The sequence below is a fragment of the Oxyura jamaicensis genome, chromosome 1, assembly GCF_011077185.1.
Source record: "Oxyura jamaicensis isolate SHBP4307 breed ruddy duck chromosome 1, BPBGC_Ojam_1.0, whole genome shotgun sequence".
NCBI classification, from domain to species: domain Eukaryota; kingdom Metazoa; phylum Chordata; class Aves; order Anseriformes; family Anatidae; genus Oxyura; species Oxyura jamaicensis.
In genome coordinates, this window is record NC_048893.1 from 136,359,956 (window position 1) to 136,382,639 (window position 22,684).

The window sequence follows — 22,684 nt, forward strand, 5'->3', positions numbered from 1 at the left end:
TGGGTGGGGTATCATGAGAGTGAAGTAAGAAAGGGACGATCACTTCCCTGGACCTGCTGGCCACACTTCTTTTGATGCAGCCCAGGATGCAGCTGGCTTTCTGGGCTGCAAATGCACACTGCTGGCTCATGTTGAGTTTTTAATCCACCAGTATCCTGAGGTCCTTCTCCTCAGAGCTGCTCTCAAACCATTCTCCACCCAGCCTGTATTTGTGCTTAGTATTGCCCCAGCCCAGGTGCAGGACTTTGCACTTGGCCACTCACCATTTATATATGTATATATTTAACATTGGCCCTCATATGAGAACATTTCAGTAAAGATGAAGAACTTTTAAAATTCCCTTTAAAGGTGGGATTTGTCCTGTTCACGCAAACGCTATAGAAGAAATCTCCATTGATGAGGTTCCTTGCTAGCAATGCCAATGATGAGCTGATATACATGGACTGAGCCTGGAGCCCCTATGGGATATCAAGGCTGATGGAAGATTCAAAGCAAAAGCCTATGTTTCCCTCACATAAACTAACTCCTGCACAAATTCATGGAAGAAAAATCCATCAAGGTCTGTTTAATCCAGAGACTCCAATTCTGCTTTAGAAAAATCTTTAAATCATAAATTGCAGGAGGCTGGGATTATATTTTGGGGAAATATCCACAGATGATTCTTCTGACTTTATACTGTTTTGTGAGATCTGTTGTTGCTGTCTGTCACACTGCTGATGCTGTGAAGTTTATCACAATCCCATGCTATTTCAAACGGATTAACCTAGAACTTTATAAAAATGAAAGAATAATCCACAGTCGCTTGGAACCACTGCACATTCACCACACATTTCACACCAGAAAAATGTTATCCCTGCTGTACATAAATTCTGCAGTACGTAAGTAGGGGCTCATATTCATCCTATGCACTCTCTTCCCATCTTTCCTCAGATTTAAGCCCAGTAGAAGATTCAATATCTGAGAGACAACTTGTGATTTCATGAACAGCTTTATATCATAATAAATATCTTAAATAAAGGCTCAGTCTTTGACAAATCAAAACTACATATCACCTTTCAGCAACCCTCTAACAAATTCATATTGCTAAGCTTCAAGCATAACACACCCTCATTGTTTCCAAAGTGAAAACAGGGCAACAAATCGCCAGATAATAAAATGGTGAAACAGATAGTTAAGGCTCTTCTCTTACACAGGCATGTGGGTCAAATAATTTGGCTGCAAGTTTAGAGCAAACCAGTTCATGACAACAGTAGTTAGAGTAGTATATATGGAAACCTGACAGCATAGTTGAACCAAAAGTGCAATATTTAAGATTCATGTAAAATAACTATTTTATTTTTAGGTTCAAGCATACTCACATTGTATAATCCACCTTCTGCATCATTCTTATGTACTGACAGGAAAAGGCATACTTCGTTTGGCTGATTTTAATAAGCCCACTTCTTACACAGTGTTCCTGCAATAATACCATCAACATTCATCTAATTTACATCTAAAGCTCAGAAACAATGAAGAAATATATGTATAAAAAGCCAACTGCTTTAATGCAACTGTAATCAGCCTCTAAAAATGAAAAATTTAAGTACAAAATACTTTCTCTTAATGTTGCACTATGAAAAATACAGTGAAATTATCCTAATGGCTTATAAACAAACAAATCTAATGAAATGAACTGAAGATTGTACTGACTGTGATTAAAAACTCTGTATTTCTCATTTTAGCAGCATGGAGCTTGTGAAAGCCACCAAATGGATTATAGAGGAAAGCATAGTACTTGGCTTAAGAATAATTATCCTACAGACTTTCACTTTTAATGTTTATTGCATGGGCTCTTCATTAAGCCCTGAAATCTCATTTACTTTGGTTAGCTGGAGACAGGGAATGGGACAGTGGGCTCATTAGCCTAGAAAATTGTACCTGCTTCATCAAAACTAGAATGCTGGTAATACCATTGTCAAATTGGTTTCCTCTCGTAAGCTTACTTACTTTCCTGTTGTCAAACATCAGAACTGTGTAGCGTTTAGCACCCACATTCACACTCTTTGGTGTTGCTATGACAATGGCAGGCACATAATAATAGTTTCCTGTCTGTGTCCCAGTTCTGGCAAATACATAGTCTCCGACCTGCACCAGGAAAGCTTTGGTTAACAATAACCATGTAACTTGTGAGTTTTACAAGACTTAAAAGGCAAATACTAAGATATTTATACATAAATCATCATTCTAATATGTTCCCATGGTTTAATATGGATCTTTAAAAGGAAAGGAGATGAATTCAGTCCTTGCATGTACTCATAATTTCCATTTCCCCAGATTGAATCAGGGGAGAACACAAAGCAAAAATAAAGGACAAAGGCCTAGCACATGCACTAGGGCTCAACTAACTATTTGAACAGAATGAGAAAACTCTTCCAGTTCTTCATCCCTTTTAGCTCTGCTCAAATTTCCACATTTTTAGTAAGCTTTTAAACTAACCTCAGGAATTTTAGAGGATTGCATATGTAACTGATTTATACAAAATATTTTTTAAAATGAATGTGGAAGTTGCAATTTTCTTTACATCAAATTATATGGTTAGAACCTGCTATACATTGCATTGTGTATAAAGGGCTCTCCCCAGTTCTTAATCTGTGAACGAGGAAACAATACATTTTGCTTGTAAATATCTTCCATTTGTTCTTCAGGTGGCCAAATACTCATGTTCTACTAAGAAAATAATACAAACTTCTCATAAAAAAAAGGAATAAAATTACAATCAATATGACTAATTTTCAATATCACTTCAAACAAATAAAAAATAGTGTGTTGAAAATAACATGGAAATGGAGATACTACTCTCACTATAGACTCTTCTTTAAAAGAAATAATGCATTTAAAATTATATATTTTAAAAACTATAATTTATTCTGTATGTAACCAAGGGGACGAAATTCCAAATGTGTATTTGCCATCATAAAAAATATTAATTTTTTCACCTGCAGATATGTGTATGGCATACCACCTCCCACAGGTATAATGAACTTCAGAGGTACAATCCAAGTCTCCCCATGGCTTAAGTCAACAAGTGTGCAGGTAGAACTGATATTCTTTGTCATAGTTCCTAAAAGAACAACATAATAAAATGTTAACATGATTTTTCTTTTACCCCTTTTGAAAAAAAATATATATATAAAAATCTGTAGACTGCCATACAACACTGAAGGCAAACATATCTATACTATCCATTCTCCATTTTCATTTAGCCAGGATAAATTGTATCAGGACTGAAGAGAAATTTGTAACTGAAAAAAATAGTCTTACTAAGCTTTCTAAATAACACCATAAAACTAAAACAAAGAATAATTTTCTAGTGCGGGCATGACATTTGTAAGACAATCAGGTGGCTGATCGTTCACTATAAATCTATTATCACAGATAAAATACACAATTTAAAAAAAAAAAAAACACAAGTGAAGGTAACACAAAAACAATGGACTTCCTGACTACACATGCATACACTCCCTCCATATTCTCTGCCTCAAATTCCTCTTTCTAAATGGAGAGAGCAGAGCAAGCACAAAAATACGGCTATCCAAGATTCAAAAGAACATGAAAAGAGAAAAATTGGCCAAGGTACTTTCTTTTTCCCATAGCAAAGCCTTCTTATAAGTATGATTTATTCATTAAGAAAAAACAGAACACATTTTTACCTAATAACCATTCTGGCTTAAAGCTCAACAGAAAGGCAAAATCATTTAGTGAATTCTTTGAATGCACCCAAAATCTCAACCTTTGACAAATGCTCAACAAAAACAATTGATGGAGGCATCAAAGAGGAATAGGCGGATACGTTCAACCTGGTTTAGTGGGAGGTGTCCCTGCACAAAGTGGAGGGTTGGAACTGGATGGTCTTTAAGGTCCCTTCCAAACCAAACCAATCTGTGATTCTATAATACTTTCTGCTACTGTTATTTAAAATTAGTTTCTTCCACACTCTTCTTATAGAAATGAAACGGTTTGAAGAACAGAAATAAAACTGTAGAAATGAAACATTGTTTTCCAATGCCAAACACAACTTAAAGTAATGTTTTATCAGTACTAGGAAACTCTAAAAAATATTTTAAATGTGGACAAAAATACATACCTGGATAATAAAATCCTGTGACGTCTGATCTTGCAATCACCTTTTGGCTTTTGAGAGTGACTTTGTCTTTTAGTGTTTTCTTAGACTTTGTCTTCACAGTTTCCTCTTCAAGTCTCTGTAATTTGACACAATTATATATATATATTTTTTCACAACAACCAGCCTGAACTTACCCTTTGGAACCAACTAAGATTAGGCAATATAATGCAATAAACTCTGTTGATTCACAGTAAATTGGATTATTTAAAATATTCAGCATAGTTATAAACAGAACAAGTTCATGACAGAAAGCGCTCATGGAATAAGACTACTTAAGAGTTTTCACTATTAAATCTTGTTTAATATAGTCATAATGATACCTGGACTTTTAGATATTCAGGCAGAAATTTACCTTGATGAATTATGGCTCTGGCTGCTGTTTTCCTAGGAAATAACTTACAAAGTTGGACAATTCATATTCAAGAATGAGCTAAAGAAAAATCTAATGATTTTGCAGAACAATCGAACATCTCACACAGATAGGTGGGTTTTCACAGTTACCTTACTTTCATAAAGGTTAGCACTGTATGGAATGACTGATTAAAAATATCAAATACAGAATCAAAAATTTAAATTAAAAAAAATGAAGTGTCTGGAAAATGTTTATTTACAAACTATAAATTCAAAACTAAATTTTTCAAAAAATTTTAAATGTTTCAGCTTAGCGAAATATTAAATCACATTTTATGGAGCTAACAATGTCCATCATTCTGTCCTTTTAGTTAGTGTTCTTCTCTCTGGAGGGCAACCCCCCAGACTACAGAAGACCAAATCATATTGTCAAATTGCTCCTAAATGAAGTCTGGGGGACCATGCACTGGATGGTGAGGATAGAAATACCAAGGGGTGGGTGTATGTGCACCGGTTCGAGTCCTAGTTGAAGGCAGTGACTGCAATTAGCAGTAACTGAATAAAGAATGCAAAAAGCACAATGGATCTCGTGCAGTTACCGAGGCATGGCATCGTAGAAATCAAAGGATATGAAAAATAGCTAGACTACCACAAATCACAAGTGGCTTTACATAGAAATATACTGTTTGGCTTTCCCAGCTTTCGAGTACTTTACTTTACAATTATGTTCTTCTACCCTAAAGCCTTTTATAGCTCATATTCACAATTCACAGGGTCTTACTGTTACCTTTAAAATAAGACATAATCCTGAATCATTTTCCCTTTTTTTTCTAGAAGAAAAAAATTTCTTCCCATTCAGGGTACCTCTCACTACACATTTTGAGAGGATCTGGGTATTGTGTGTATATATCAGAATGTGAAAGAATACATTTTGTTTTCCTGAAAAACCTAAGACAAATGATTATATAAAATCCTTTTCTTTCTAACATTTACAAGTCTGTAATCCCAGTATTTTGAAGGTATATTTTATATATACCATCCTCTAGAATAACAATGTCATTTGTATTTGCTTCCACAATAGCACATTAATTCTTGAATGTCTATTATTTTCTCCATACTGCTTATGATAATGCTTCTAAATATAAATTATAAGCAAGTGTAACATGAAGTAAATTACTTTTTGCCTGTTAATTTCTAAAGCACTTACTTATTAACTCACCTCATAAACAATTTGCAAGCATCCATCTCTACTACAACTCCACTAAGTAACAAAACATACAGTCTGAAATCTCAAGCTTTTCCATATATCTACGCACCATTTATCAACTGTATTTCTGAAAAACAACCATAGTCCATATGGTCCTAAAAAAACCTTGCATACTAGGTGAGTATGATCTGCTTCCTTGTCTGATGAGATTTTCTTCCTAAAAAAGGTATATTTGGTTTTGATACTTGGTTTTCCCTAACAAGCGATTATGATGCAAAAGATAGGAACAACCTTTACTAAATAGTTTCACTGTAACTATTACAAACTCTTTTTCCCAATCTCCCACATAAAAATCATACAGGATCCTAAAAAAAAATAAAAATAAAAAATCCCCAAAATAAGCAAAGCAAAGCAGAACAAAAAGGCAAGGAGGTATTTTAAATGGGAGATACCTGTTTGGGTTTTTTGTTTGTTTGTTTGTTTTGTTTTGCTTTTCTTTTTTTTCTGGTTTACTCTTTATCCCTATAGAATATAACATATCAACACCTCTGTTTTTCAAACTGAGTCTAAAACAAAGTCCTTTCACAGGGGACTTAGCTGCCTGCTTAAAGTAAAACCTAACATAGTCTGGCTTGAGTGCAAAGACTTCCAACTCCACCGACACAAAAAGGTATTTGGGTAAACCATTTACTTAATTCCTCAGGCTCCAGAGGGACAGCTGGTGCTGAATATTTATTTTTAACTAATTTGTAATGCTTGACTAATAACTTGGGCAACTTCCAGCAGTCTGCATTAACCCAACTACTAAAGGCTGTGCAAGCACCCCCAGGGAGGGCTCCAAGCAGTGCAAAATTCAGGTGGCTCAGAAAGACCTTGTGAAGTGAAATCCATCTCTCCTAACTACCGTGCAGCCTTTAGGTAGTTGGGGCAATTGACCCAGGCACTCTCAGAGTGCCCATTTCTGGAATCGAACATTGTCCAGTATTGTAGTTACAAAAGAGCCCCATCTGAATCACATCCCACCCTGTTTAACTCTGCTTCTGTTGAAGGCAATACATGAGATCACATGAGGTGAACCTGACTTTGTTTCCCACAGCTGATAGCTGCTGTATTTTAAAATTCTCTTTCAAATAGATTAGCTTTTGCACCTTCCTACTGTAATTGAGAATGGATAGGAAGAATATCAGCAGACTCTGGCTCTAACTTTGGCATTAAACAAACCTCATGCTTCCAGAACCAAACCACCTCTGTTCTTCCCATGCTGCTGGTGGCAATGAGCCTGTTCTGTATAGACTACAATCCATTTTTATCACAGATCCTACCTTTTTTAGCTACACACTTTGTCCACTTTGTCCATCATATTCCTCTATTGATGACTGGAAAATTTGACGAAACATTTCTAGGCAATTATTAAAATTCCTTATAACTTTTTTGTTGTTATGCTTTTTGGGATGCTTGTTTTGCCTTGTTTCCCCAAAGAGGCACAAGAACTAAGGTAGGAGATGCCAAGCTGCTTAGGAAGCATATGAAATACAAAAGAGGTATCAACAGACAGTGATTAGTGATCCTTAAGTAGTGTGCAAGAATGAGGAGTGTAAGAATTAGGACACCAGGAAATAGAAGAAACTGCCAGGGGAAATGCAGAATTTCCATTCTTGTAAAGAATCATTTCTCAGCTATAAATATTTCATTAGGAATAATTAAATCAAATATGAAACATTTTTCAGAAAGAATGGACTCAGTGAACCACTAGAGGTCCCTTTCCACCCAAATAAACAAGCTTTACAGAACTCTCTATGCTTATTAACCACTTCAATTTTTTTATTACATGGTGACCATTCAACAGGGTCACAAACAAGCTTAAGTCTTGCACATTTCAGCTTATCCTAAGGGAAGCACAGTACTTTAAAAAATGTATTCTTAATTAGAGTGGATCCTTAGTAATGAATTCAGCTTTCTCTGTCTGCAGAATTAGATGGCTATTGATGTGTAGAAACAGAAATATTTAGTATGAGGAGAAATGTTCTTCATTACGCCCAAAGGCAAGATTATGACACTTGGGGAAAGAAGTATTTTACATGAAAAAGTGATGGCCATTAACAGGATGCAAAAAAACATCCTGGAAGCTGTTGTGGCTGAAGAATAGTAATGCCTGGACCCCAGTAGACCTGAAGTGGTCTACTGAGAAGTGGATAGAGGACCCTGAACACATCCTTTTACTAGGTGAAAATAACATGTCGTAAACAACTTTATAATTCAGTGAGAAAAATCATAAAAAATGATGGCTGTTTGTTATGCCTAGCAAGTGTAAAATACAAATATTTTAAGTCAAAGCAGTTACTTATTAGAACAAATAAAATGATAGATTCCTCATTTTTTTAACATCTGTAAATGAAAACCCTGTGCCAGCTTGAAGAGGAAGATTTTTGTCAGCACATGCTTTACTCTGTACAGTAAAAAAAAAAAAAAAAAGAAAGAAATAAAAATAGTAAAACAAGATACAGTCTACAATTTGCCCTCCAATTAGGTAATCATTAATTTTCAGTGTTTTATATTTTGCTTGATAATAATTAAATATGTTTATTCATTTCCCAAAGCATTTACTTCTTGCATCACTAGAGGTCTTCTGTCATCTCATGCCCTGTGCAGAGAGATGTCTACTTCACCCTCTTTCAATAAGGCACTGACATAGCCTACATTTCTCAGACATAAGCAAACACAGCAGCCTGACCACAACTCCCAGAGAAGGTCAGAGCACAGAGGGAGGATAACCAGACCATTAATTCAGTTGTAGGCTTAAACAGAAAGCTCACATAGCAAGGACATCCAAAAAGGATTACTAATTTAAGAAGTGGTGAAAGTAATTAAGAACCCTTAAAAGCTAAAAAATAAAGGGGTTGAGTTTAGGAAGAAAAAAAAAAAAAAAAAAAAAAAACAATTTAGAAGTCTGCTTTGTCAAGTAGACTTCCAGGATAACTGGGATTTTTCTGTTATCTTACAATGGTAATTTTCATTCAGTGTCATATCTGCTATTTCCTCATAGTAATGTAATGTATTTCATCTGGAACTTTACTTTTTTATACCGATTTTGTAGATAGAAATCACACTTGGAAAAGACTCCGGCAGCATTTTAAAAAGGCTCCAGAGTTTTTTGCTTACTTTTATTCTTTTTTTTTTTTTTTTTCTGCCACATAAACAGAATTCTAATTACATCTGCATTTCTGCCTCTCACTCTTAAAGCTTTTCAGTTGCAGATTAGCAATTACTGAAGATGGTGCTCTGATTAGGCTCCTAAAGCAGGTTGACTCAGGATAAGTGATTGCACAATGTTAATCACGTCATGTCTGAAAGTACACATTGGTGTTTCAAGGCAACAGCAAAATTACAGAGTGAACAAATGAAATATGAACAGGTTTCTGCTACTCTTATACTGGGATATAATCTGGCAGAGATAAATCAATAATCAAAATAACTTTATTGGACAGCTAAATTTCAGTGTCTAAGTACAGAGCTGAATCTCAGCCCCTGTCCCCATCTTTTAGAAGACAGGTAGCCACAGAAGATTACAATGAACCACTGACATTACAAGATCTTTTATCCCTGTTTATCTGATATTAATCCAAACACAAATCTTATATCATGATTGGCTTTCATATATCTCTTCAAACTCTCCTTTCATATATCTCTCTCGTGCTTGCAGAGGAGATAATGATATTTAGCTCAGATTTGTTTCAAAGAGGCTTGATTTCTGTGGTGCTCTCAGCTGCAGAAGTTCTGCTTTACCAGTACTTCCAAAGAGTCATGAAGCCTTGCTACCTTTTTAACTAGCTGTTTTCCTCTCCCTATTTGTATAGCATCACATTAGTTTATAAGTTATTTCCACAGAACAAAATTACTGCAGAAGCACATACTGAAGATGAGTATCTGGAAAGAAAAAAAAAAAAAAAAAAAAAAAAAAAAAGCCCTTCCAATCTGTACCTTTTTATTTTTGCTGTGTAATTCTGAGTTCTTCTCAATTTCCTTTTTGACAGCTTCCTGGAGATCAGAGGCCTGCTGAATATATGTTAATGCTGCCAGTATCTCATCTTCTAACAATATTACATCTTCATAGGAAATTGGCCATCCCAAGTTCTCTAAAGCCTCCAACAAAGCTTCCTTATGGTCCATATATTGAACTGGGCCATCTTCTTTAAATCTTTAAAAATAAATAAATAGATTTGTAATTACATGTAGGATAAATTTTGACAGTACTTTACAAATAGAATCACAACATTCAAAATTTAAATGCAGAATAAAACATCAAATAAATGCAATTTATCTTGTGTGTGACACAAGCTGTTGTATTTCAGCTAGCTACTATTGTGTTTAATCAAACAACCGCATCTGGCCAAACTGCATCTCAAGAAAAGACATCGACAGAGCAATTTAAGTGGCTGAGCATAGGCATTTGATGCCATTTTAGATGTCCTAGAGTACCTAAGGCACCTTATCAACTTTCTACACCTTATACCTCACTGTCTGAATTAGCAAACATCTATTCCCTCTTTTTAATTATATGCTGCTCTTTTGTTTAATAGGCTTCACTTCCTTTCTGCATCAGAATGGGTTTTTGCCCAAAACTGTTCTCCTTTTTGATGACAGAACACTGTAATTTGGCTCATTAGCTGAAGTCTCAAGCATTCTCGTTTTCATTCCTATTTTTCTGCCTAGAATATTTCCCACCCATTCAGTTTTGATTATTTGATTTTCACATTATTCTTTGAAGTAAACAGATGCTAACTTCACTGATGCCAGTCTTGTTTATTTAGTCTCCAGTTTTCAAAATCAATATACAGAAACAACCCAGTTAAAGTAGTGTGAATTTTCACTGTGATACATAGTTACAGCGCAAGCGGTAAAGGTGCTTATTATAATTTAAAAACCAGACACTGAGGTGCTCTTTACTGGATGAGAGAAGATCTAACATGATGCCAAAGGCAATGACATGCTGCCCTCCCAAGGCACTGTCACTCAACACTGATCAAGAATAGACTACCACTATTCAAATGGAATGCAAGTCCTTCCCTTTAAAGATACTCAACACTGCAAGAAGGTGGTCCAGAATTTAGTATCACTACATATCACACACACATTTTTGCAGCTAAGGTACAGGCATGAAAAATCTGAAAACAAAACATGTTGTTTAAAGAAATAGTGATAAAAAGAAATGTCAAACATTTATGAGCAGCCTTTCAGAGCTAAGTTAGAAAACCAAATAGTGATAGCTTACTTGTCTCTTTCCTCTTGAGATAGCGCTCTCCAGATAACTAGATTTAGGCGCCTATAAAAGAAAGCAAAGCAGTTTTGAGGGAATGGAGTTCCTTGTGCATCTGATGATCTCCAGACAGCAAATAAACACAGTTTCCTAAGATATCTGCACTGATTTGTATTCCAAGAGCGCTGTATTGTTAAACTGTGTACTTATCATTCAGCTATGAAATTATCAACTGCAAGAGAAGATGGGAAAACAGCATCTTCCATCAAGTAGCAACATGACTATTTCAGGGTCATCGAAGGATTAGTGGCAATCACTGCTCTTTCCTGACGAGATTTTGTATGGATGGTTCTATTCAGCACCAGCATGATAAATCAAATAACAGAAGTGATTAATGCCAGTTAAGTTCCTCCAATTAAACAGTTTCAGAAAACTGTAGCCTAAAGACTCATGGAGAGCAATGATAATTATTTTTTTTTCTGCTAAGATAACCTCTCCATTGTGCCATTATGGTTTCTGATTAATTAAATTCTGGCTACAGAAAAACTACTGACAGGAAAACAGAAGTGATACTCCCAAAGGACTATAGTGCTGAAATCTTTTAAAAGCATCACTAAACCTTCTGCTTTTGCTTTTACACATAAATCATAAACTCTTATTAGGTCATCTAGCTCACAGTTTTCTCTATTAGCTTCTAAAATAATTAAGCCATCACTCAATTACTTCATTTTACACTACAGAAATAAACCTCTACCAATGATCCTAATTGCTGTAATTATAGAAAAATGCGCTCCCTTTGGAAATGCAAGAACAGATTCATTGTTAGCAAAAATTCAGATCGCAACCATTAGACTTTTAAAACCATGCTAGTTTTACTGTTGAGTATTTAAAAAGGCCATTAACACCAGATTTTCAATATCAATTTCTTGTTGACTAATTTTATCTACGAGAAACCAAAACCAAGCACTTTTAGAATATAAATTACAGTTCATTCACAATCTGCAGTCTCAGCATGCTCCACTGACTATTTCATGCTTCTCAATGCGCACACTCATAACCAACTAATTCGTAAATGCCTCTAGCTATACAAGATCATACATAGTTTAAAGCTCTTGGCCTTTTTCACCTTCAATACTCTCTTTGTTGGAGTACGAAATTTCTGCCCTCACCACTTTTTCACCTCTTAATTTGATGCTGAGGTCAATCTATATGTAGGGAAGATATTGTCATGCCTGCTTCCACTCTTGAAACGGAATGCTCTGACATATTGTCTCATCTACAGATGTCAGAATAGATTTCTAACTAGTCACTATTCACAAAACTGAACTGCAGCCTTTGCAAAATCAATTACTGGAAAAGCAGTGTTGCATTTATAGCAAAACAAATTTGACTGGCTTGCTTTTTCACATGTAGAGTACAAGCAATGAGAAGTCCTTTTTACGTTGTTAATGATTTTCTGTTGTAAATATACCTCATTCATTACCCATTCATATGGTGGTAAAGATAAGTTAACTCTATTATCTGTCACCAAAGTTTTAAGGAGACATGGGATAGCACTGTGAAAATGCTGCTCAGGAAAAGATCATCGGTGTTTAATCAGAAAACATCTTTTCTTTTCCTCAAAATTGAAGTCAAATATTAAATATTCAGTAGTATAGCACAGCAATGAAAACCTCAAAAATTCTTCAGAAGTGAGTCAAAAATATACCACTTGCCCATCTTCCTGTCAAAATGAGGTGAAATCTAGATTTCTCTAAGTTCTTCATCAGCCTGATGATAACAGCATTGTCTCAATAACAAAATAATAACAGATTTTTCTTCACTGAATTCCACTGATATTAGACACAGCAAGCAGCATTTTCAAATCATAATTCTTGATTTTTACCACAAAAGACATATACTTTTAGCAAGAGGAAGTGGGAATGAAAAAGAGAGCTATTACATGTTTAAAAAAGAACTGACATTATCATATTGCTGCAGAGAAAATAAAAACTTAAAGGATCTCAATGGCTTTCATCAAAAAAGAAAGACTAAACACTTGTCTTCAAGGTTTTTTGTCATATAAAATAATTACATCTGTAAATGTTATTAAAATACAGCATGAGAAGACATCTCATTTATTAAAACAATTCTAATCAAAGGTCCTATAAAGTTACTAAATGATATCAGTAGTCAAATAACTGCATTTCATCAAAAAAACTGCACAAAGCCAAATCAAGGTTAAGATATAACTCAGAGATCTGATGTCCTTGCCCTTTTTAATTCTAATATGTTCTTACCAACATTTAATTAATAAGTACAACACATATCTCCTTCTCAAAATATTGAATTAAATTTAATTTAAATGGTCACTATCTTGAGAGGTGGACCCATGCAAACCTCATGACGTTCACCAAGGCCAAGTGCAAGGTCCTGCACCTGGTTTGGGGCAATCCCAAGCACCAATACAGACTGGGTGGAGGAAGGGATTGAAAGCAGCCCTGAGAAGGACCTAGGGGTACTGGTGGATGAAAACTCAATGTGAGCTGGCAATGTGTAATTGCAGTTCAGAAAGCCAACCATGTCCTGTGCTGCATGAAAAGAAGCATGGTCAGCAGGTCCGGGGATGTGAATCTCTCCCTCTACTCTGCTCTTGTGGGACCCCACCTAGAGCACTGCATTCAGCTCTGGAGGCCCCCAGCATAAGAAGGACATGGACTTGTCGGAGTGGGTCCATAGGAGGGCCATGAGTATGATCAGAGGGCTGAAGCATCTCTCCTACAAAGAGAGGCTGAGAATGTTGGGGTTCTTCAGCTTGGAGAAGAGAAGGTTCCAGGGAGACCTTATAGCACCTTTTCAGTACTTAAACGGGGCCTGCAGGAAAGCTGGAGAGGGCCTCTGAGTGTAGTGTTAGGACAATTGGGTGGCATCCCTGCCTATGGCAGGGGGGTTGGAACTAGATGACCTTTGAGGTCCATTCCAACCCAAGCCATTCTATGATTCTATAACAAGGGGTAACAGTTTTAAACTAAAAGAGGACAGAATTAAATTAGATATTAGAAATAAATTCTTTACTACGAGCACAGTGAGGCCCTGGAACAGATTGCTCAGAGAAGCTCTGGATGCCCCATCCCTGAAGTGTTCATGGTCAGAATGGATGGGGCTTTGAGCAACCTCATCTTGGATAAGGTGTCCCTGCCCATGGCAAGGGATTGGAAAAGGATGATTTTTAAGGTCCCTTCCAACCCAAACCATTCCCTGATCCTATAATCTTATATGTGCCTCAGTTATACTCTTGCAACAACAGTTAGGTGCTAGGCAGCTGGCAGCAGAAAAAAGGCCACTACTTCAAATGCCAGTCTATGGATTTAGAAGCGTAATTGTCGGTTAAGGTCTTGCCACCACTATATGTTTAGGTGTTCCCTCACCTGCAAAAATTGCTTTCACATTTACTCCCAGAAGTAAAAAAAAATAAAAAATCATTGACCAAATAAAATATGTACAACGAAGATATTGATTATCTCCATGTCTATTATCTGTTTTTTAATTATTATTATTATTTATTGTTATTATGATGCATTTTTGTGAAGAACATAAACATTTCTCCTATAGGTTAATGGTTGGTTAAATTTTGTCAATGTATGGAATTTCCAGCATCAACCAAAGAATGCGTATGCAAGTATCCACTACATAAGAAAAATCTGAAATTAGACTGCAAGTATGATACAATTCTGATGAGTAGACTTGCCTTTCATAGGATTTAATTGCTTTTTCCAGCTTCTCTTTATAGGCATCAAGATTCACTGCCTGAGGATTAATGAGTGTGATCCCCTTCTTGTTGCTAAAATGGGCCAATGGTAAAATCTATGACACAATAAAAGACGAAGACGTTATTTATCAAACAAATTTTCCTCTATCAGAATAAAAGAATGGCAATGAGTCTGTGTACAAGGATCAGAACAGACAGAAGGAACATTGAACGCCTGCAGAAACAAAGCTGTGAGCACCTCAAAGAAATGGCCACTGAACAGCAGCTAATGACAGACATCTTGTGAAATGATATAATCACTTTACATATAAATTTGCAAATCAATTATTGTAAGACAAGGCAACTCAAGTTTATTAACTACTAGTTAATTTCAACTAAACCAGTACTCTCAAAAAAAATCACTCTAATAATGAAAGAAGGGACAGAAGCATATTCCAGACTGTACTGCTTTAAAGCAACACTCATCATATTAATATAAATATAGCAGACAGATATGGCAGTTACTTATTTAAGTGTATTTAATACTCTCATTCTGGAGGACCATATTTTCTAAGGAATTAGAGGATCAAAGCAAGAGAGATTTTTGGCTACTGCACTGGTCACCAAAGAGTGAACAAGGTGGATATTGCTCACTGCAACTAGTCTTAATTGATCACAATAAGGATTAGGAACCTGACCAGGTAGGTCAGAATCAGGAACCTCCATACCTTTCAAAGCTTACAACTTGGCATTTCCATAAGCCAAATTCATTATAAAATAGCAACTCATACACTTTGTAGTACAATTAAAAATGCAGAGAAAAGTGCGGAAAATGATAACAGAAAGATAACCCTCACTGTTGAGGGAGATAATGTAAGCAATCAGAAAATAAAGCAATATCAAGACTTCTATATTTGAAAAAACTTCTCAATTATTTTGTATACATATATGTGTGTTTGAATCATCACAACCTAGCTAGATTCCAAATTACTGATGTAGGATCATTTTTTTCAGGAGCAATGATGTGACTTTGTATTCCCTATTTGGAGCTGTTTGTCAGCTGGTAAACCTTGATTTCTGAAGACATCTTCTCTCTGATTTACAAATCTCTGTCACTTCAGTGCCAGCCCACATCAAAGCTCTTCATATTGGATTAATTTTAAGATCACTTAGAAGCTAAGGTTAATGGGAACATGTCAGTGAAGTACCTTACCAGAGATGGATGAAGCAAATCTCTGCTCACAACTGTGAGCCATGCAATCTGGCTATCTGCCATTTCCAGCTGGAGTTTGAAAGCTGGAAGGCAGGGAACTAAGAGCACCCCTCATCCAGCCCTATGCTGCCATGGTTGTTGTCTGCTATGTTACTCCAAACAAGCTTATAGAAGTTCAGGAGGGGGTCACCATGTGGAAGCCTTCTCTCATATTCCCTTACAAATTCCCAGAACAAATTCAAGTATAAACAGCATCACACGAAAAACGAATATTTAATACAGTTTGGAAAACACTCTAAATAGATTGTGAAGGACAAACATAAACGTACTATTACAGTACTGCGGAATAAAACCAGAACATAATGTGTTCTTAGCAAGTAGTAAACTTGAAATATTTTGCATACTTTCAGAGCAATGGAAACTGCTCATGAAATCAATGGAAATTTCACAGATTCAGCTGAAAGAAATGACAAGGAAGGTTTTTTAGTGCCAAAATGTTCTGTCATTTTTAAAATTAAATACTTAAACTTTCATATCAAAAGAATTCACTTGCTTCACTTGTCTTTTATTTCAAACCCAAAATTTCAACGTTTTAGAGACAAAACTAAAGCTCAATAACATTAGAAAAACTTTTCTTATTTTCAACTGAACAAGTTATCTTGGCCTGGCTGAATCTGAACTTGACTCTCTTGAGTAAAGAATTGAGTCAACAAAACATGACTTGCAAAGCTGTACAAAGATGCCTCATTTTGCAATAGATACACAGGTGGCTCTATAGGCAAGGTTTGCTCCAGAACTACCATAATATAATTCAGATAAGCTCCCAGATGGATATTTTTTTTTTCCTGGATATGAATCTGATGGATACTTTAATTAATTAATTTCTGTGCAATAATTCAGGTAAAATGAAAAGGTCACATAAAATTGGGAAAGGAGGTCATAGAAACCTTTTGCTTGCTTCATCTTCAAGGTGAGAAAACTGCTAACATTTAGTCCATCATCACTGCTAGCAAAGGCTGAAAATAAAACTTATACAATCCCCAGAAAAGCAGTCAAGGATGTCTGCATTCTACACCAAGAAAAAATTAGATTTCAGAAGAAAGAATGCAAAAATGTCTTTAAGTTTATTATCCTCGGTGAAGTTTTTGAAAAGTACCAGAGTAATCAAGATAATTCTTGGTCCAGACTAGATCCCTTCCAGAGGTCCTAAACCATTTTGTGATTCTGTGATTCTTCATCAGTCTGTTAATGTCTCCTGTCTAAGCTTTTTAGTTAATCTCAAAACCTATTTTTTGCTTTTCCATATCTCATGAGCTCTACCGGTTCCACCTTGCTGGCAACCCCAAACCTTCTTTTTATCCTGTGCACCACTTCAGATCCAGAAAAATCCATGCCTCTACACACAGAACAATAATTCTCCACCGTCCATGAAATTGAGTATTTCTATGCAATTAATGAGGATTATCAGGTACAAAAGTGGTAAAAATGACCTAGTTTTTGTATTTCTATGCTTGAATCTAAAGAAAGCCCATACTTAATTGTCCAGATTCTGTACAGTAGCTGTTCATCCTAAGAACGCTGAACTTAATTCAACCCTGAACGAGGTGAGCATAAGCTCCCATGAACTGGCATTAAAAAAATACCTCTGCTTGTATTACTAGTGTAGCATCTAGTATAGACGTCCAGAGAATTTTTGGATGCCCCATCCCTGGAAGTGTTTAGGCCAGGTTAGATGGGGCTTCAAGCAACCTGATATAGGGGAAGGTATCTCTGCCCATAGCAGGGGGGTTGGAATTAGATGGTCTTTAGGGTCCCTTCCAACACCAACCATTCTATGATTCTATTTGCTGAATCACAGCTCTGAAATATTTTTAAAGACCATTAGGTTATACAGATTAGTGTTTTTGCAAATAGCAGTTCAAATGCACCTCAGGATTATCTTGGAAATGATTTAAAGGAGTATTCATTCAAAGAGGTGGAAGAAAGAGCTCTAGTTAGTAGCTGTATTCAGAAGAAGATGGAAAAAGATGTGACTCCTCAGAAATAGGTCATAAGAGATATCTGAAAGCCACACTGTCTTTTTGTTTGGCATTTCACTTATAGTAGATTGTTTTGTACAGTTTTTTAGCTACTGAATATCCAGTATTTTGGGGGAAAAAATCTATGTCTGAAATGTGAAAATGTGTATTTTTAAGTTTCTGATACAAGATCCATCTTTTTAATCGTATATATATTATGAAGAAAAAAAAAAGAAAAAAAAAAGAAAAAACACCTTACTTAAAAAAAAATACCCAAGGAATTTGGTTTTGACTTAGTTTTACTAAAATAGAGGATATGGGTTTGCTTCCACAATCTGCGTGTTGTTACAAAACACATTCCTGAATTCAAAATATAAATGTGAAAATTTTAAAATCTATGTATGTGTATGTTATAAATATTTTATTTGATTGTATATCACAGCGTATTCCAAAACATCTTTCTTACTCATTGTTATTTAAATAGATGCTGTTTAGCTTTTTATTTGAGCATTGTTTAAAGAAGCAGCTTTTATTACTTAAAATAAGATGAAACATATTTATAGGACTTCCATAGGATCCATAAGAGGAATTAATTTAGAGAAACTTGCCAAAAAAATGAAGTTCCTTTAAAGGGAATGGCAATTATAATTTTAAGACACATGATTCATCATAAATTTTGCACCTCCAGAATCTCACAATCCTTTACACCTATGAAAATTAGATTTTAATTACTGAATACCAATCCTTTTCAAAAAGTCTTTAGACTACGCTTGTAAAACCTGAGAATGCATCAACCTACAAACTGCACCTGCACATTTTTCCAAATGACTTTATGGACTTAAAACACAGTAGTCCAGTGAATTAATATGAATGAGAAGTGACTATGACCCTCAAGAAATTGCTGAGCACCCGATGGCTGCACACTGCCATCAATTGGTAACTGCGAAAGAAAAATATACAGCCGTAAAACTTGTAAGCCTGCAAGAAATACTATTAACTACCAGTTTTATCTTCTTACTGATGGATGAATGAACATTATTAGATACACACTATACATTTAGTGCACATCAGCCATCTACCATGAACACTAGACAACACTATTAAGAAATTTATGGAAATGAGTAAAGAAATCCTTTTGGAAACAGTACAAAGGTCCTTTGAAGCAGCATAAAAGCTTTACCTCATCAAATACTTTAGAAACTACATGCTTGTCCAGAACTGGGATGTATTTAGTACCATGAGGGACAGCTGTAGGAGCTAAGGCATCCATGATGGTGAGTCGCCTAGCAACGAGGCCATGAGTCTTTAACCAAAAAGCTGAAGAGGTATCTAGAGAACTAGAAACAAGAGACTGTAAGATGAAGGTAGAAATGCATTTGAGAAGTTTCAAAAGACTAAAGAAAAATATAAACTAAATTTTGTGTGATGTGTCTTTAGATGCACTCACATACCTTGTAGATGTCCTTTCCACAGTTCTCTGCATTTTCAGATCTGAGACAAAACATTTGCATTTCATTACATTATAGTTTTTGTGCACACAAAAGCATACATACATACGCTGACATAGGAATAGCATAATTTTCTTATTTGTGCCTACTAGTAGTGTCACAAGGACTACAAAATAGCATTAATTTCATTTGCTAAATCAATCAATGAGAATAATGTTTCCTGTGTTTGTTGGTGCCTGATCAATGGTAACAGTATTGCTGTATGTCTCATGAGTCCTAATTAACTAATGAGCAAATTTATAAAGTAGATGGTGAATAACTTATTTAAAGAATACATACTTTGAATTTTGTGCTTTTTTATTCCTATAACCCAAAATAAAGATTAACCAGTTTATTCCCCAATTCAAGATGCAGTACCAAGTACTATCACTAAAGAAATGACCAGAAGTAGATAATTTAAGGTATACTGCTTTGAAAAAATGTATCTGAAGAACTGAAGATAAGACACTGAAATCTAAAAAGTCCAAGATCTTTAAGTATTAATGATGAGGTTTTAGAAGGACTTACAGGACCTCTCATATAGAGCTGGATGAATCAGTGTGAGAAATGAAAACTATCTGGGCATATATACAAGCCCTACTGGAAATACTTTTGCCTCTACATAACCATCCTTCCCAGAGCATATAAATAAAGTGTAACCTCCTTTCATATCGGTACCACACTGTCACCACTGTCAGCTTTAGCCTCAACATTGCACATAACTAAGAGTTACTACATCAAAACAACAATATATTACTACATCATGACAAGAGGCTCTCAAAAAGTATTTACCCAACTGATAAAAAGCAACTAGGATCTCCTTTCAGCAGTCTAACATATACTGGCATCACAGCTTACACATACTGTGGACATAACTAAGCTGCCGTAAGCTAGTTTAGAAGTCATGTAGCAGTTGTAAGTTGTGAATACCGTGTTTTAACACCCTCTTGCATGTCCAGCTCTATGCATAGCTGCTGAGCTCTGGACCTTTCAGCTGCGGGTCTACATGGTTTTCCCTATTTTGAACTGTTAGTTCCAAACATATCAAGAGAAATGTTATCAGCTACCCCACCCAGAGCTTCCTGTTGTGTTAACCTGCCTTTGAAAACAGTTGTGCATTTCACACTCTTTCTGAGAGAAAAACTCTTTTTTTCAGGAGATATTCTTTCCTCTGGGCTTTCTTCCCTTGATTTCACACTATGGTTCAGGATTCGCAGCAGACTTGTTTTTGTTTGCTCTGTAGGTGTTGAAAGGGAAAGAAAATAAAAGAAAGGAAAAAAAGAAAGAATTTATCAAATACATGCCTGCGATTTTTGAGTTCTTCATTGGTATCCAGTCCCAATTTTTAAAGGACTGCCTACACAAGACCACAAATACAAAATTTCTTCAGCACTAGTTTGTACCTTGTGCTTTCACAAGGATGAAGACTTTTTCACATCAACCAGGAAATCTTAGTTTCAGACTGCATAGAAAGAATATTTCAAAGAGGAATAGTACTCTAAGTGTAGTAAAGAGAGAGATTACTGTAAGTAATGTTGTTAACTAGTGAAACATGGATCAGCTCTTCAGTCTCACCAACAATGTACTTATTTAGAATAAAAAGAAATAAGGGATTAATATCTGCTGTTAAAAAACTGCTTACAGAGGTTTTATAATGTTTTGTCAAAATGGCTTAATCTTTCATTGCAGTGAATGTGATGAAACATAAATGAGCAGACATTTGTCTGTCCATTTGAGTTAAGTGAGTAAGTTGGGTAAAAAGTAAAAATGAAAACAATTAGAATTTCAGAAAGATCATGATTTAAGGCTTCATCAAAGGCTTCATTTGTTCCTACAATGGATGCTTTCTTCTATTGTTAACAGAATGTTTTCAAGTTAGCGAAATTCTAATAAAAACTACAGATCATTTTAGTCGTACCTGCAAATAATGCTTTCTTCCTTCGGGCTGGACTGTCACCAGTGGTTTGCCAGGCATTTACCATACGTCGAAGTGGACTCAGTGCTGGCTCTTGTGAAGCACAGCATGGCCTACTGTTAAGGGTAGTGTTGAACTCTTCAACATGTTCATTTACAGAAGACACAGTATGTGTCTGCTTCTGATTACTGCTTGTAAGTGACAAAGAGAAGAAACAAGCAGTAAATACCTTCAAGCATATGATATCACTGTTTTAAAAAATGATAAGTTGAAGTCTTCCAAAAAAAAAAAAAAAAATAGACCTTTCAAATGTTTCTGACATTGCAAACTCTCTTGTCCTAGTCTGCATTTCAAAGGGGAGCCCAAAGGAAATTAAACTATTCTTATTTTTTTTGAACTATTTAAAAGTCATTCTTGAGTCTATTTAAAAGATATTTTATTACCTCTAAGGCAACACTCTCACGTGTATTTTCAGCCAGAGATCAGAACAATCTCTAAGAGCCACTTTGAATTCTGGGTAGAAAGAACAGACCTACTATCAGCAATGAAAGTAACTGACTTATATACATATGTCCCAGCAGTAGTGAAAAATAAAGCACATAACTTCTGAAATAAATATCTACACTTTTATACTGAACAGACTACCCCATCTTCTATACATATTAGGACATTCCACAGGACATTCCACTTTTGATTTACCTAATCACGTTTATTTTAACTTACTGTTTTTAAGAGGTTCCTGTCTTAAAAGCTGTATACTTTCAATGTACTTTTTGTACTATTACTATACAGATAAATGAGGCACCAGGCAAGCTCTTCCCTCCTTTTTACTAATGCTATGCTCCTATAGAGACTACAACTAACTTAATACTTGAATACAGGTCTGTCTTTGCTCCTCAGACAGAAACTCTTCATAATCAGCCATGCTGCAAACTTTTCCTCAATGGCCCAGGTGTCTGCCTCCACTATGCTGTGGAAGAACCTCTGTTTGAACTGTCATGCTTGGCACCATGAGACTTTCAACAAGTTTTTCAGCTGATGCTGAACATGGAACTACTTTTAATGAGGAGATTACTTACCTCTTGATAAAAAACAGGGATAAATATGAACATGCAGACATACAACGTAAGATCAAAAAATGTGAACAGAGTAAGCAGAGTTTCATCCATGGTGTTTGCCAAACAAACTGTCTTTTAAACAAACACATTCCTAAGCAATTTATGTTTCAGTAAGCATATTCCAATGAGTGGTAATCTAGTCATGTAGTACTAACCCAACTCTACCAATAGGACAATAATTTTTATTGAATTTTCTAGGACAGAGAGAACAACTTTACCACGTGCTAGAGAG

The 22,684-nt window shown here is 35.5% G+C and overlaps 1 protein-coding gene across 1 annotated transcript in view; it reads right to left on the bottom strand.

Moving 5' to 3' along the window:
• The window catches only part of VWA3B (von Willebrand factor A domain containing 3B), a 68,222-nt gene that overhangs the window by 7,972 nt on the left and 37,566 nt on the right, over nt 1–22,684 (bottom strand). The window contains 11 exon segments of the mRNA XM_035315457.1: nt 1,359–1,456; nt 1,987–2,124; nt 2,976–3,100; nt 4,124–4,238; nt 9,699–9,915; nt 10,990–11,040; nt 14,702–14,817; nt 19,113–19,269; nt 19,384–19,423; nt 20,519–20,656; nt 21,338–21,522. Of these exon segments, the coding sequence (XP_035171348.1) occupies nt 1,359–1,456; nt 1,987–2,124; nt 2,976–3,100; nt 4,124–4,238; nt 9,699–9,915; nt 10,990–11,040; nt 14,702–14,817; nt 19,113–19,269; nt 19,384–19,423; nt 20,519–20,656; nt 21,338–21,522 (1,380 nt within the window).